At 40.3% G+C, this 15,236-nt stretch overlaps 1 protein-coding gene across 1 annotated transcript; it reads right to left on the minus strand.

Annotated features, from left to right (window-relative positions):
• Window positions 1-801: 801 nt before the first annotated feature.
• On the minus strand, window positions 802-15,021 carry Nulp1 (Nuclear localized protein 1). The gene is made up of 5 exons (XM_065230448.1): window positions 14,603-15,021; window positions 3,847-4,250; window positions 2,736-3,776; window positions 2,519-2,671; window positions 802-2,421 (listed from the first exon to the last, which is right to left on the minus strand). The coding sequence occupies exons 1-5, from the start codon at window positions 14,756-14,758 to the stop codon at window positions 2,034-2,036; spliced, it is 2,142 nt and encodes a 713-aa protein (XP_065086520.1). The 5' UTR covers window positions 14,759-15,021; the 3' UTR covers window positions 802-2,033.
• Window positions 15,022-15,236: the final 215 nt, after the last annotated feature.

Here is a 15,236-nt window from a genome sequence, read left to right on the forward strand (position 1 = left end):
TTGCGTTCGATCGGCGAGGAAAGAATGACCAACGTTTTGTTTATAATAGTTTACAGTACCTTTACAATTGTTGATCTACAATATATTGAATTTGTTCCGCTTTTTGATAAATCTATAAATAATAATAAGACTATAATCAAGCGTGGTGAAAATTTTTTCGAAGTGTTGGTTGCAGGAAAGAAGCAGAGCATCGACTTAAGCCAGCTTAGGATTTTAGCAGCCACCCGACTGACGATGGCCGCGCGAAAGTTACATCATCCGGTCACCGTGTTCGGTGTCTCACCCCAACAGGCCTGGGTTCAATCCCAGTCGGCGCCGCCGGGATGTTCTGAGGCATAACATCTCTGATCGCGCCTTCCTTCGGGAGAGATCTGAAGCCGTTGGTCCCCGGTTCATGAGTTGATGGGTCGATAGGTAGGGTCCAGGTGTGGGAGCTGCTTCCCTGGCGTCGATAGCATTGGTGCTCAGCACGGAAAACAAGATCGACGGAAAACAAATCAAGGGAAAAAACACGAGTTTGTAGCACTCGTGTAGCACAAAGTCTAATTTATCATTACTAAAACGCCGTGCCTTTCGTTATTCCGTGAAGTCGCTTTCCTACTGGGTATTTTCCCTTCTTTTGAACATGACCTGTTCTTCCATAGTGTTATGCTAAATAAGCATTACGTCAAACGATATTATGCCAAACGGGGTAGAGCCTTTCACTAACATATCATAAGCTGCCGGACTTGTGATATGATCACTTTACAAAACAAAAAAATCAATCCCCAAATCAGAAAGTTATATTGAATCGATAAATTTATTTATAATCTGACGTCTTAGATAATTATCATTTTTTTTTTCAAAGATTATTACATTTTATTTTTTTCTTCTGTATGCTGTTTGCCACATTCTAAGATTTTCATCTGTGATCTGTAAATAGGTACCTACAACTTTTTCAATTTCTTGACAGCAAATAGGTACATATCAATAAATATGGAGCTCGATAAAATGTATTTTGCGTTCATATACGGGTATTTTCGTATGCCTTTGCCTCGCTGTTTGCAGTCTGAATGATTTCGGTTATTATTATTTGTAGCTTAGCGTAAAATATACGAAATATATGTGTACCATCGTTGAGTCATTTATTGATTTTTTGATAAATATACGACCTCACCTGACAACCACCCGCCAGCGATTAAAGCCAGCGAGGACCTTTTGTCAGACCGAGAGGACCGTTGTAACATTTTAAAACATCTGATCTTTACTATGATATTGTTGATTAAACATTTTACTTGATTTTGATATCATCGACATGTAGGTACAAATTTGGAAAACTGAATGCTTCCGGTGCAATTACAATCAGTGTGAGTAAATATAGCTCAATAAATGTGGGAGGAAAGAAAAAATTTCAGTGCCAACATTTCATTAGGACGAAACTGTTTTTGGTACTGCTGGTAGAGGAAACATTCCTGAACTTTTATTCGCGAGAAATAGACGGCTAAAGGCAATCGTTTACAAAAATCAATTCCACCCTTTTGAAATGTTGGCACTGATTTAGCCGTGCTTGTATTTTGTCAGTTTTTTTTTTCATTATTAATATACTTTCCGTTCATCAGCTTTGCAATAACGTTTTGATTATAAACGATGATTATTGATTTCTTTTAAAGCGCTCTGTTTACAATTGTAGTCATCCATTGGAAGCGACCGAGTACTACACAGTGCCTCCTACGATTGCTAAAGCTAACACTTGCATTCCAACTTAACAATGATTAATCTTTCACTTTTAAGATATCTATATGGTGGTACAACACACGAACAAAAATACATTTCATATCAAAATAAATGAGCAAAACAAAAAATACAAACGCACTTAGTTAAGTAAAAAAAAAAACTCGAACTTGACTACCTTCGTGTGATGATGAAAGTTAAGAAATCACATGTAACGCGTCCTTGATCTTTTCTCCGCAACCACCAAAATTTAGCATAAAACAAAAATTTAAACATAAAACGATTATCACGTACCTCGGGATATCCGGATGTCTTCCACCGCCTTACGTAAGATAGTCATTCTGCTCGTCCCCATCGCTGCTTTCGTTCTCGTCCACGTCGGCGTCGTTGGGCCTTTCGAGTACTCGGATGTCCGACAGGAAGTCTCGCATGGCATCCACGATCGAGTTGAGCGAATTAGTGTACGCCTGGAGGCCAGCGATGGCCCCCTCGCCAGCCCCTGCTGCCGCTCCAGCACCCGCAGCGGCAGCGGCGGCGACAACTGCGGCGGCTCCAGCAGGGCCCTCACCGGCCTCCCGAGCACGGTGTGGCAGCTGACCAGGCTGCTGCTGTTGGGGTTGCTGTAAGCTGAAGCTCGGAAGCAGCGATTGGAAAAACATCGAAAATGGAGATGCGTTGATCATGTTGCGCGTGGTCGGGCTGATAGAGGGTCTGAAAGAAATTTAAAAAATTGACCGAAAGTTGGAAGCTCATTCTCCTAACATGTGAACCACTTGTTTTTAAAGGCATCGTAACATATATTTTCTACCTGCTGTAGATGTTGATTGTATCCAGTGGAGGCAACGGATCGTACATCAGCACCGGTTCCGTTTCCTTTTTGATGAACTGGGCCAGCGGAACCTTTTCTTTGAAGTCCGACAGTACAATGTGCCGCAAGATCGCCCTCGGAGGGTTCATGTACCTTTCAAAGCAAAAACAAACAAATCTTTTACCCCTCTTACAACGAAATACTCACACCTTTTTACCTCTGATTCCTTTTGGCGGTGAACTCGGCCACAATTTCATCCTTGGCATCAACCCGATCCAGGACCGCGGTCACGTTCCGTTCCAACCAGGGTAGAATCTCCGTATCTCTCCAGACCAGCTTGGATCGACAGACGTACATCGACGTAAGTTGTTGCAGTGCCACCGTGGCCTTATCGTAGGTGCTCGCTGCGAAATAACTATGACCGATGACACGGGAATCCGGTTGGATGGCCAGCTCTTCCAGTAGTAGCCGCAGTACAGCCGGGAACATCATCAGAGCGTACTGCACTGCCTGATCGGCTGCGTCCATACGTTTCAGATGAAACAACGCCAGCGCGTACGAGTATGCCATGTTTGGGAGCTGGGAAAGGTTGTTCGTCGATTCCCATTCGTCGTACAGTTGAGCCAACCACTCGTACTGCTTGGCACGAATGGCGTAAAAGTCAATCATCAGAATAATCGCCAATGGATCGTTGATCGGATCGAATGTAAGAATCAGCTTTGCCACCTCCAGCGCCGTCCGCGAGCAGGCTCGAGACTCAAGGTACTGCGAGTGCTTGAACAGTGTCACAAAGAAAGCTCGATTCTCCTGCCGACGATAGTCAAGCCGGCAGTTACCCTGCGTTAAGCTGAACATCGTATGAAATGACGACTCCAACGCGAACAGCGCGTGCTCAATCAGTTCCGAAGCCATCGCATGATCTTCGGACATTTTGCACAACTCGCTCAGCTGGATCAGCGAGTCCACGTGATACGGATGCTGATTGATGATCTTGATAATATTGTCCGAGTCCATACTCTCGACGGCATTCAAGAACTTCTGCTGGATCTGCCGGTACGACGGACTATGCTCGAACGCAAAGTAGGTCACATTCTTATCCGGTGCACCCTTAGCAGTGCTGCCGGCAGCTTGCTCCGGTGCTTGTACCAAATTCATGTAGATACCGGATTTGCCAACCGGCGGCCAGTTGTCTTTGGGATTGACCAAATAGGTAGACTTCAACGTTCGCGGTGCACCACGGTTGTTTCGTCTTTTGTTCCTGAAAAGTACAAACCCAAAATCAGTACCCTTTCCCAATTACGCCGGCAAAATTTCGATTCCCAACTCACTGCTGATCGGTAACCACCTTGCTGCCAAACATGCGCTTCATCTCGTACTGCGGATTCAGGTTCTTGTGCTGTATCGTCAGCAGCGATTTCCCAACCGAACCCGCTCCGCTACCGGTGGCACTGTTGGCCACGGCTGCGCTGTTTTCCGACTTTTCGTAGCCCGCAAAGAGCCGATCGACCTCCTTCACCGTTTTGGCAAAGTCGTCCTCGATGTCTGCGTTGTCCTCGCTGCTGCGGCGAGCCGAACTGGCCACATACTTGCCCGCGCGCTTCTTCTTCTTTTTCTTCTTCTTCTTGCACTCGGCCAGGTTGGAGTTTTGCGCTCCGCCGGCGGCGTCCCGTTCCGTTTCGTCGTTGTCGTCCTCCTTGACTTCGCTCTCCGAAAGCGACTGCTGTTGGTTTAGCTGCAAAGTATCAATGGGATGGGTTTTATACATACACTTCTAGGCGAAATGGCACTATAGTGCGAAGGAGGCTGGGATTGAGTCCACGGTCTTCTGCTCATTATGCAAAAACGGTAGCCACTAGATCACCGAGCTCCCTAGATCGCAACAAATCCGACGGTTGTTCAAGGCAGACGTCATAAAGCTATTACAATAGAATCGGTTTGACTAATCCAGGGTGGCAACTGAATTCGCATTTTGAAATTCCGGTATGTTTTTCCGGTTTTCTTGATCAATAATTTAAAAAAAAAATCCCGGATTTGCAAATCATGTTGTTGTAAAACTATTGAAGCTGCGTCGATGGATGGCAACCGATGTCCGTCGGTGATTGGCTCTAGATTGCGGAACAGAGACCGACGTTAAATAAAGGGAGAATTTTTTTCGATGTTTTTTTCCTGTTTCTTTCCGGTGACTTTGAGTTCCTGACTTTTTCCCGATTTTCCGGTTCACTGGTCGCCCTGTAGTCGTGTCTCTACTGAGCATTCATAAGGGTATAGGTCATTCTCGAGAAATTTGCGGAAGAAGCCATTGTTTACTTTTGCGACTTAGGGTCTTATGATTGCTCTGCAGAGGCACCACTTTTCAAATAGACATTGATCGATTCTCTTCATCGACTTTCTCTTTCGTTAGTAACTTGGCTGCATTCATATTTAGGGCTATTTTGTCTACATAGGCTGCTAAAACTTTGAAATTTTTTGTAATCTCTAATAAAAATGTTATGGTTAATTTGCTTAACGACGTGTTCGGGGTTGATTGATTGATTTATCTTTATTAAGGAGGCTTTCAGCCTGAGGCTGGTTCACCTCCAACGTGTTCGGGGTATCATGCAAACTATTTGTGGAATAGTTCAATCATGTGGGTTATCGTTCGTGTATGGTATTTTTTTATTAGGGATGGCCTTAGTGTACAAAAAAATCTACAACCAAATTTTTGGTATTTGATTGTAATAATTTTACTTAAAATTACGTGAAGTTAAAGATCTCATCTCTGTAACAGCTTACATAACAAATATTTATGTATTTAATTATGACTCCAAAACATTGCCATAGCCATATACAGTCAAGATTCCTATAGTGCGGATTCGTTCTTGCCGGATTCCTATAGTACTGATGCCACTGGATTCCTATAGTACGGTCGATCCGGCATTAACGAATACACGTAGCATATGGGATTAGAGCTAATTGGGACCAAACACTGATTGTACGGCAATGTGAAGAGATAACTTCCTGATGTCTCTTGAGAAGTTGTTAAGCAGAAAGTTGGCCACCTTTTGGGACGATTCAGTTTCCGGTAGGACACAAGTCTGATCCTGTGGAAGATCCGGAATATCCGTAAAAGTGGCCGATTCATGAAAATGATCCTAGAGCTCCACGGCTTTTTCGAAATCACTCATAAATATCTTATCAGAATTAATTCGGAGTTGTGACTGGAATATGGACTCTGGGGACCACGGGATTGTTCACCAGAAGATCCGGAATATCCATAAAAGTGGTCAATTCATGAAACTGATCCTAGAGCTCCGCGGATTTTTTGAAACCACTCATAGACGTCTTATCAGAATGAGTTCGGAGTCATGACCAAAAAATTGACCCTGGGGACTACGGAATGATCCATTATAATATCCGGAACATCCGTAAAAGTGGTCAATTCATGAAACTGATCCTAGAGCTCCACGGATTTTTTGAAACCACTCATAGACGTCTTATCACAATAAATTCGGAGTTGTGTTCGGAAAATGTACTCTGGGGACCATGGAATGGTTCACCGGAAGATCCGGAACATCCGTAAAAGTGGTCAATTCATGCAACTGATCCTAGAGCTCCATGTTTTTGTTTGAATCTTTCATAAACGTCTTATACCAATTAATTCGGAGTTTTGACTAGAATTTAGACGGAAAATGGACCTTTGGGACCACGAGATGGTTCACATCCAGCCGTATTTATGAAGACAAAAATATTAGCACCAAAACCATCACTTTTACGTATAGCTTATTCGTATTTTTTAGCCGATTTGAAATTAGGGTGGTCCTTAAAATTGGTGAATTGAAAATTCAACCTTTTTTATTACTTGAGATAGACTAATGCAGTTTTTTAAAAAGTCGTAGAATAATCAATTTGAACCAACTTTGCTCATGGCATCAAATTTTTATCTCTTATGGTTCATGACTTATGGTTATTTTAAACAAGTAGGTTGGAGTGGCCCCTAGAAAATCTTTCTTTAAATATTTTTATTGGTGATTAACGTATAAACAATATTTAAAGAAATTTCTAGGGGCCACCCTAACCTCTCGTAAAAACATTATTCTAAATACTTTTAGAACTTTTTATGACGCATATTTTTGCAGAAGTCACTAATTTGAATCTCCTTTATTAAAAAGTTATGGCTAGTTTTTGATAAAAAAAAAGATTTTTATTTTAAATAAAATAAAATACTTTAAACAAAAAACGCTCTCACAGTTTTTCCACAAATACTAAAAGTTTGAAAATCAGTTTGCTCCATTTAGAGACATTGTCATTTTAATAGAACCATTTTTTCGAAGAAAATCTCCATTAAGTTTCTAATAATAAAAAAAAGATAGCAGCCTGGTTGCTTCAGCAAAAATATGCGTAATCATAAGTTCTAAATGTAACCAAAACAAAGTTTTTACGAGAAATGAACTAATGAAAAGATATTCGAAGAAATCTGTTTTTTATGGGCCATTCTTCTTAAAAAATCATAACTCATGAACCTTAAGAGATAAAAATTTGGTTTCTCGAGCAAAATTGCTTCGAATTGATTGCTCTACAACTTTTAGAAAATTGCATTGATCTATCTCAAATAATTAAAAAAAAATATGTATTTTCAAATCTCCAATTTTGTGGACCACCCTAATTTCAGATCGGCCAAACAATATGAAGAAACTTTCCCCAAGACACTATATACCTAAAGCTGACGGTTTGGGCGCAAACATTTTTGTCTTCCTAAATACGGCTTTGGGACCATTGTGCAGTGGATGGTCCTCCGAAAGATCCGAAACATCCGTAAAAAGGCTCAATCGATGGAACTGATCCAAGAACTCCGTTTTTTCGTAAACTCTCATAGACGTCTTATAATTATGAACTCGGAGTTATGATTGGAAAACAGACCCTGGAGACCATGAACGCTCCTCTGGAAAATAATAGACAACTCATCAGAATGAACTCGGAGTTGTGACTGAAAAATGGACCCCAGGGTCCATTGGATGGTCCTTCGGAATATCCGGAACATCCATTAAAGTGGATAGGTCAAGAAAACTGATCTAAGCACTCTATGGTTTTTTAGAACTGCTCATAGACACATTTCAAGGTGGTATTTAAGTAATTAATAACTTCTAGACACTTTTAACGGAATTTTTGATGATCTTCCGGATCTTTTAATGGACCATCCTGTGGTCCCCAGTATAAACTTTCTGGTCAAAACTCCGATTTTATTGTGATAAGATGTCTATGAGTGCTTTCTAAAAAATCGTGGAGCTCAAGGATCAATTTCCTGAATTGAGCACTTTTACGGATGTTCCGGATCTTCCGGTGGACCATTCTGTAGTCTCCATATTCTTATTTCTGAACACAACTCCGAATACATTCCGACAAGACGTTTATGAGTGGTTCCGAAAAATCCGTAGAGCTCTAGGATCAGTTTAATGAATTGACCACTTTTACGGATGTTCCGGATCTTCCGGTGGACCATCATGTAGTCCCCAGAGTCCAAATTAAGGTCACAACTCCGAACACATTCTGATAAGACGTCTATAAGTGGTTTGAAAAATCCACGGAGCTCTAGGATCAGTTTCATGAATTGACCACTTTTCTGATGTTCCGGATCTTCCGGTGAACCATCTCGTGGTCCGCAGGGTCCATATTCCAGTCACAACTCCGAATTCATTCTGATAAGACTTTTATGAGTGGTTTCTAAAAACGCGGAGTTCTAGGATCAGTTTCATGAATTGACCGCTTTTACGGATATTCCGGATCATCCACAGGATCAGACTTGTATCCTACCGGAAACTGAATCGTCCCAAAAGGTGGCCAACTTTCTGCTTAACAACTTCGCAGAAGACATCAGGAAGTTATCTTTTCAAATCAGTGAGATTTTCAAATTTTCAACCAAAAAATTTCAACAATGTTATTGTTTTGTTGACATCGTTTGACAGTCCACTTGACCGAATAATGCCAATTTCGTGCGCGGTCTATGCTTCGAATTGTTAAGAAATGTCAAAGTGCATCTGCTACCACTAACACTGTTTATTTTCGAAAAAGCTTTCGTTCGAACGGGTTCGTACGAAAACCAGAATGCCGTTTTCGAACTCGTTCGAATCGAGTCGTTCGTACGAACGAACGATTCGTACGAAAACGGGAATAGAGGTGATTAAGGCTGTGAACCATTTGGTGAGTTAAATTTAACTCGTGGTTAAAAGTGACACTTCGAAAGTTATTTTCTATGTTCGAAAATCCCCGTGCTGTCGATCGACCGGTTTTCAACCCACGGTTGTCAAAATTTAACTTCTTGTCTGTCAGAAGTAACCACGCTCGGATAGCAGGGTTAATCGATAACTTTCCATCTGTCAAATTTTAACCAAAAGTTAAAATAATCCACCAAATGGTTCAGAGCCTAAGAAACCTTTCAACTCTCGCGCAACACGAGAAAAGGGCCGATCATTGTTGATCGATTCTCTTCATCATTTTCTCTTTCGCGAATAATCCGACTGCAAATGAACATCTTCTGTCGAACTGTGCTGCGAGCTTAGAGAGAAATTCATTTATGTTACGCGAGAACTCTTAAAATGTGCCTAGGATTGAACCCAGTCTTCTTGCTCAGTGCTAGCAACCGGTGGAAACTAACGATTTAGGCTCTGAACCATTTGGTGAATTATTTTAACTTTTGGTTAAAATTTGACAGATGGAAAGTTATCGATTAACCCTGCTATCCGAGCGTGGTTACTTTTGACAGACAAGAAGTTAAATTTTGACAATCTTGGCTAAGTTCTTCTCGAAAACCGGTCGATCGACAGCACAGGGATTTTCGAACATAGAAAATAACTTTCGAAATGTCACTTTTAACCACGAGTTAAATTTAACTCGGCAAATGGTTCACAGCCTTAAAATTGGCTCACTACTTGACTAGCCTATTGGTCCCAAGCAAATCGATCATCGTACCATTAGGTACTGCAGCGTGACATCACAAATGAACTCAGGGTTAATCGGCTGAACCTATTTGACAGTTCAGTGGTACTGTTTACAAGCACTTAGGCTCTGAACCATTTGGTGGATTATTTTAACTTTTGGTTAAAATTTGACAGATGGAAAGTTATCGATTAACCCTGCTATCCGAGCGTGGTTACTTCTGACAGACAAGAAGTTAAATTTTGACAACCTTGGCTAAGTTCTTCTCGAAAACCTGTTGATCGACAACACAGGGATTTTCGAACATAGAAAATAACTTTCGAAATGTCACTTTTAACCACGAGTTAAATTTAACTCGTGGTTAAAAGTGACATTTCGAAAGTTATTTTCTATGTTCGAAATTCCCCGTGCTGTCGATCGACCTGTTTTCGAGCCACGGTTGTAAAAATTTAACTTCTTGTCTGTCAGAAGTAACCACGCTCGGATAGCAGAGTTAATCAATAACTTTCCATCTGTCAAATTTTGACCAAAAGTTAAAATAATTCGCCAAATGGTTCAGAGCCTTAGTCGTTTTTTCGAAATTAAATATTCTAAAATTACCGAACTTTAACTTGAAAATTGTCGAGGAACAGCGCGATGAAAGGATGTTTCTCGTGGACAATGCAGAAGTGTGGTTTACATCTCACTGCAGTCTGAAAAATTATCGAGAAAATCTACCCAAGAAAAAAAAAACGACTAAGTCCACGTAAACAGTACCACTGAACTGTCATCAGATTGAGGTTAATCCCGACGGTGCAAAACCTAATAGAGGTAACTCTAAGACTAGAAGGCAGGGGGACCCTATCCCTGTCACCCACATATAGATGCACCATAGCTTACATGATTTTGACATTTTTGGATAATCTGACACTTTTGGGCATACCGACAGCGGTAAAACTGACGGAGATACGGCAGAACAAAACAGGTTACTCTTTCACACTTGCATCGTAGTGCTGAATGCTAGAAAGAGTAGTCTGTTGCAGTTATCCTGACCCACTATATTCATCACATTGATGTGTGCTCCGATTGGCTTGGGACCAATAAGCTAGTCCGATTGTATGACATTCCCCTGAAAGCCATTCCCCAGAATGCCATTTCCAAGAATGCACCATTTCCCAGAGAAAAAATCCCCAGAATGAACCATTACCCAGAAAAAAATCCCCAGAATGTACCATTCCCCAGAAAAGATGATGAAATTAGTAATTTACACTTTTCTTTTTTTTACTATTGATAATACGCTATGTTTACTTTTATGGAACTATGTATTTATCAATTCCAAACCATTTTTTAGCTCTTTATAAAATGATAACCTTCAAGTTTTCGAGCACTTCGTTCATCATTTAATAAGTCAAAGGGTCTATTATGCAATCCAATTCAACCAATCGGAAACTGTCAAACCTTATCGAAGAATTGTTCGATCTGAGTTGAAGAATTTCTCGTGATGCATTAAAAAATCGGTGCATGGAACGTTGAACTACCGATTTCAAATTTATAACATTATGCTCATGTGGGCTGCATCTCGCTGCTTGCAGGCAGTCTTTCGTTGTGTACTGGAGAACAGCGTTGCCAGATTGTTTGCATGGTTATCGGTATCAAATGATTAAAAAATCAGTAGTTATCGGTATTTACTATTTAAATTAATTTTATATTTTTTCAAACTTTTGGACTAAAATCGAATGATGGAATTTCCATGTAAGTCGAAAGAAATTTCTGGGAAATATTTGATTTTGACTCTTAATGGTAGCGACAAAACTTCCAGAGGAAGAATAAGGAAGATCCTGTGGAGGAAGTTTGAAGGGAGTTCTAAGAAATGTCGGAAAAACATCCGATGGGGATCTTCCAAGACAAATATTGAGAAACTTCTGGAATTTTGTTTAGAAGCTTTCGGTGTGGAAATCGGAGGCCAATCCCGGAGTAGCACAGGGATAAGTTAAGTTAAGTATCCTTTATTATGGAGGCTTTTAGCCTGAGGCTGGTTCACCTCGGAACAGCTGAAAGATACTTCAAGGAGAAGATGGAAAATATCTGGAAGAAATAGATTTCTGGGGGATGTTAGCACAATATTCCCTGAAGTTCCTCACATCCCTGAAAACCCCACAATGTCCCTGAAGTTTTCGGAACATTCCTGAATTGCACTTAGGAATATCTCATAATTCCTCGGAACTCCTTGCAAGTTCTTGCAATTTTCCTAAAGTCAATAGGGCTGTTTTGAAGTTCTCTGATCATCCTCGAAGTACTCGAAACTTCTTCCCTTACGTTTCCAAAATTTTCATAGACCTCTCGGAACTTTACTGAAGTTTTCGGAATTTCCTGAATTTCTCGGAACTCATTTAAAGGTTCAGAAATTTCCTTGAATTTATAGGTCCTGATGTTCTCAGAGCTTTCCTAAAGTTATCTCAATTCTTCTGAAACAAATGGAACTATCCTGAAAATCATTAAATTTCTTTGAAGTTCTTTGGACTTGTGAAGTTACCAAAATGTTTCAGTTTCCTTAATTTCATTGTAGTTCTCTGGGCTTTCCTTAGAAGAGATTACCGGATTTTCGATTTTGAACAGAAGTTAATGAAACTGTCTTTAATTTATCAGAACCTACCCAAAATTCCGAACTATTCTGAAGTTTTAGAACTTCCTGAAGCTAATGGAACCGCAATAAAACTCTGGAAGCATTCCTGAAGTTCTGGAGAAGTGGAAAATACTGACGGGAGAAGACGGAAGAACCTTTCAAGCGAGGCTAACGGGTGTTCAATAAAAAATGAGAATGATTTCAGTGCCGTCCAGCGCTCTTGTGAGAGCATCGCGTTGCGTGGTACGGCTAACCAAGGCCCCTTCTCCAATATTCATTGATGTTTTTTTGAAGAATAAACATTATGATTTTAATAAAAATTACTGAATGCGTTGATTTTTTTTTTACTAGCTAGGTATGACTGAAAAAAATCTCATTTTTTATTAAACACCCGTTAGAAAAAGCTTTCAAGGGAAGTCGAAATAGCTTCCCGGAAGGAATCGAAAAATAACTTACAGGGTAAGGTGAACGGAAATTCCTAGGGAAAGTTGGAAGAAACTTCAAAGGGATGACTAAAGAAATTTCAGGAATTTCAAAAATTTACATTTTTATGGATCTGTTTTCAACTAACCACTTCATTCGAGCAGTTAAAATGACGTTTACTACCACTCAAACTTTGAAATGAAACATTATTTTGAGATTTTTTCTTCTAGAACCTCGAGAAAAGTAGCCAACATTTGTGCGTTTCATAAAAAAATAGAAATTAGTTGGTCCAGTTTTGTGAAATCTCTGGTAGAAAGTCACGCCAAAACTGTTTGACAAAGGGGTCAACTGAATAAAAGTATTTCCCGATTTCCAGAAATAACCGGTATGAGTCAACAGGTGTTTCTCGACTCCTTGGTAACCAAAAACGGCGAGAAAATGGAAGCATTAGTCGAAAGAGTATCAAGAATAAGATATTTTTAAAGATGACATGTTTTTGGAGCAGACTCAAAAATTTTAATTTTCAAAAATATAAGTCTCTCCCAGGCATGGAAAATCATTTGCATTCATTGCGTACATTCATTGACATTCATTTGTCTCTAACTTTTTTCATCAACAGAATTCCGTTAAGTGATGTATGAAGCTTTTGTAGGTTGTATAATCAACTACAAATTTTGTCAATAATTCAAATCTGTATCTCTTATGTATGATGAACTAGAGAGGGCAGAACATGTTATTGTTTTTCGGTGAATGTAATTTACATTCACTCAAAAACAATGGTGGATTCAGTTTGCTCACGTTCATCATGCATAAGAGATGCAGATTTGAATTATTGACAAAAGTTGTAGCTAATTATAAAACCTACGAAAGCTTCATACATTACTTTACGGAATTATGGTGATGAAAAAAGTTAGAGACAAATGAATGTAAATGAATGTACGAAATGAATGTAAATGATTTTCCATGCCTGGTCTCTCCTAATAGTTTCCTTTGAAAATTCAGTGCGGATATGCAGTAATCATTTTGATCATTAATAAGAAATCGGTATAAATCGGTATTTAAACTCAAACATCGGTATTCTGAGAAACCTTATCTGTATACCGGTATCAAGTTTGAAAATCGGTATATCTGGCAACGCTGCTGGAGAACACCACTACTCACCACGCGGTGATTGAATAAACATCGTTTGGTGAGACCGGATGGAATTCAACTTGTTAGGGAAATCGCTTTTCGCAGGCAATCGGTGATAATTTTAATTATCATAGCAGCAGTTGCACATTCGTGCAATTTTTAAAAGTGACATTTAAAAAATGACAGTCTTAAATTTAGCAGGTGCGTAGAAATATTTCTGATCCATTGATGATAAAATTATTGAAATTGGTCCAGGGGGCAGCTGAGTTATTAACGTTCAAAATCTTTCACAATTTTGTTACATGTTCCATATAGAAATAACACACGTAGTCCTACGTCAAAACAAGAAACTGACGTTTGGCAGAAAACGGGAAGACCGAATCTCTAGAACCTCGACAATCTATCAGAGGCAGACTCAGGGGCTTACGGCAGCGAAGCTTTAACCGAAAATGTGTAGATAGTTAAGGCTGACAGACAGGAAGGCAGGTTAAGGCCAAAGCAGGGAGAACGCCACTAATTTGGATGCATTTTATTTCTAAAAAGACCGCAGCGCTGCTATGGCATGCGAGCGGGATTGAAAGAATACATCGGGATAGACAGAAGATAAACAGAGATGTTCAGGATATCTTGCAAGAAATAGAAAAATATCTGGAACAGAAAAACGATTTTTGGAATTTTTGATTCGTTGATGTGGATAAAATGCGGATTTGAGGATAAAATGGATACACTGAAAACGAATCTTACTCGTGAGTGAGTCACTTTTACTGATTCGTATGGCGACATTTTTAAAAGCGTAGAATACCCATGCGCTGAGTGACCTATACGCTTTTTTTTAGAAATTTCTCCACACAAACTCAGAGTTAAAGTGACTCATAACTGAGCAGTGTGTGGAACCTTGAGGAAATGATAGGGATCTTCCGCCCGAAGCCGTATTCCAGTACCATCATCGAGTTTAAAAACATTTATGTAAGAAGGGTCAACCTTCGGCCATAGGTGGATTAATGCAGCTCCGGACATACCAAATCGAATCGATTGATGTTGATCTTCTTGATGCGGCTCTGACTGCTGATGCTAGTGCTATCGTAGTCCGCATCGGCACCATCCGAAATCTCATCGATCGGTTCCTTGATCTCGAGCTCGTTGCCCTGCAGTTTCCGGAGAATACGATAGGACATCCTGCTAGTTGCTGCGGCGGTGGTGGCGAGTGCACGTCTCGATCTCGAGGCAACTATTTCGCGTTAGATTCTTCGAGCTGCTGTTCTATTTCATCGGAAAAAATAAACCGCACGGATCGCGCTACCGATTTTCACTTATTTAATCCGACGATCGATTTGTGGTAAGAAAATGTAGGTAACGATGGAATCGTCAAAGTTTAGTGACACGAAACAAAAACAATAAACTTGCTGCCACCTTCCGAAAAACGCGAATGTTGCGCGACCCTTTTTCGAGCAGTCAGCAGGAAAAACACGCAGTTGATAAAAAAAAAGACCCCGCGAAGGGAATCTCACCCCTTGTCCAGACATTAGCTGTCATATTTTGACGTACCCGGTCCCCGCAGCTGGTGTCGGCCCAATGCCAAGCAGATGGTAGCGAAAGTACTACCGTATGTGTTGGATTACCACAAACGGTTAAAAATTGTTTATAATCCCTGCT

The sequence above is a fragment of the Ochlerotatus camptorhynchus genome, unplaced genomic scaffold (genome assembly GCF_037179485.1).
Source record: "Ochlerotatus camptorhynchus isolate MF236.1 unplaced genomic scaffold, CSIRO-AGI_Acam_v1.1 ptg000330l, whole genome shotgun sequence".
Taxonomy (NCBI): domain Eukaryota; kingdom Metazoa; phylum Arthropoda; class Insecta; order Diptera; family Culicidae; genus Ochlerotatus; species Ochlerotatus camptorhynchus.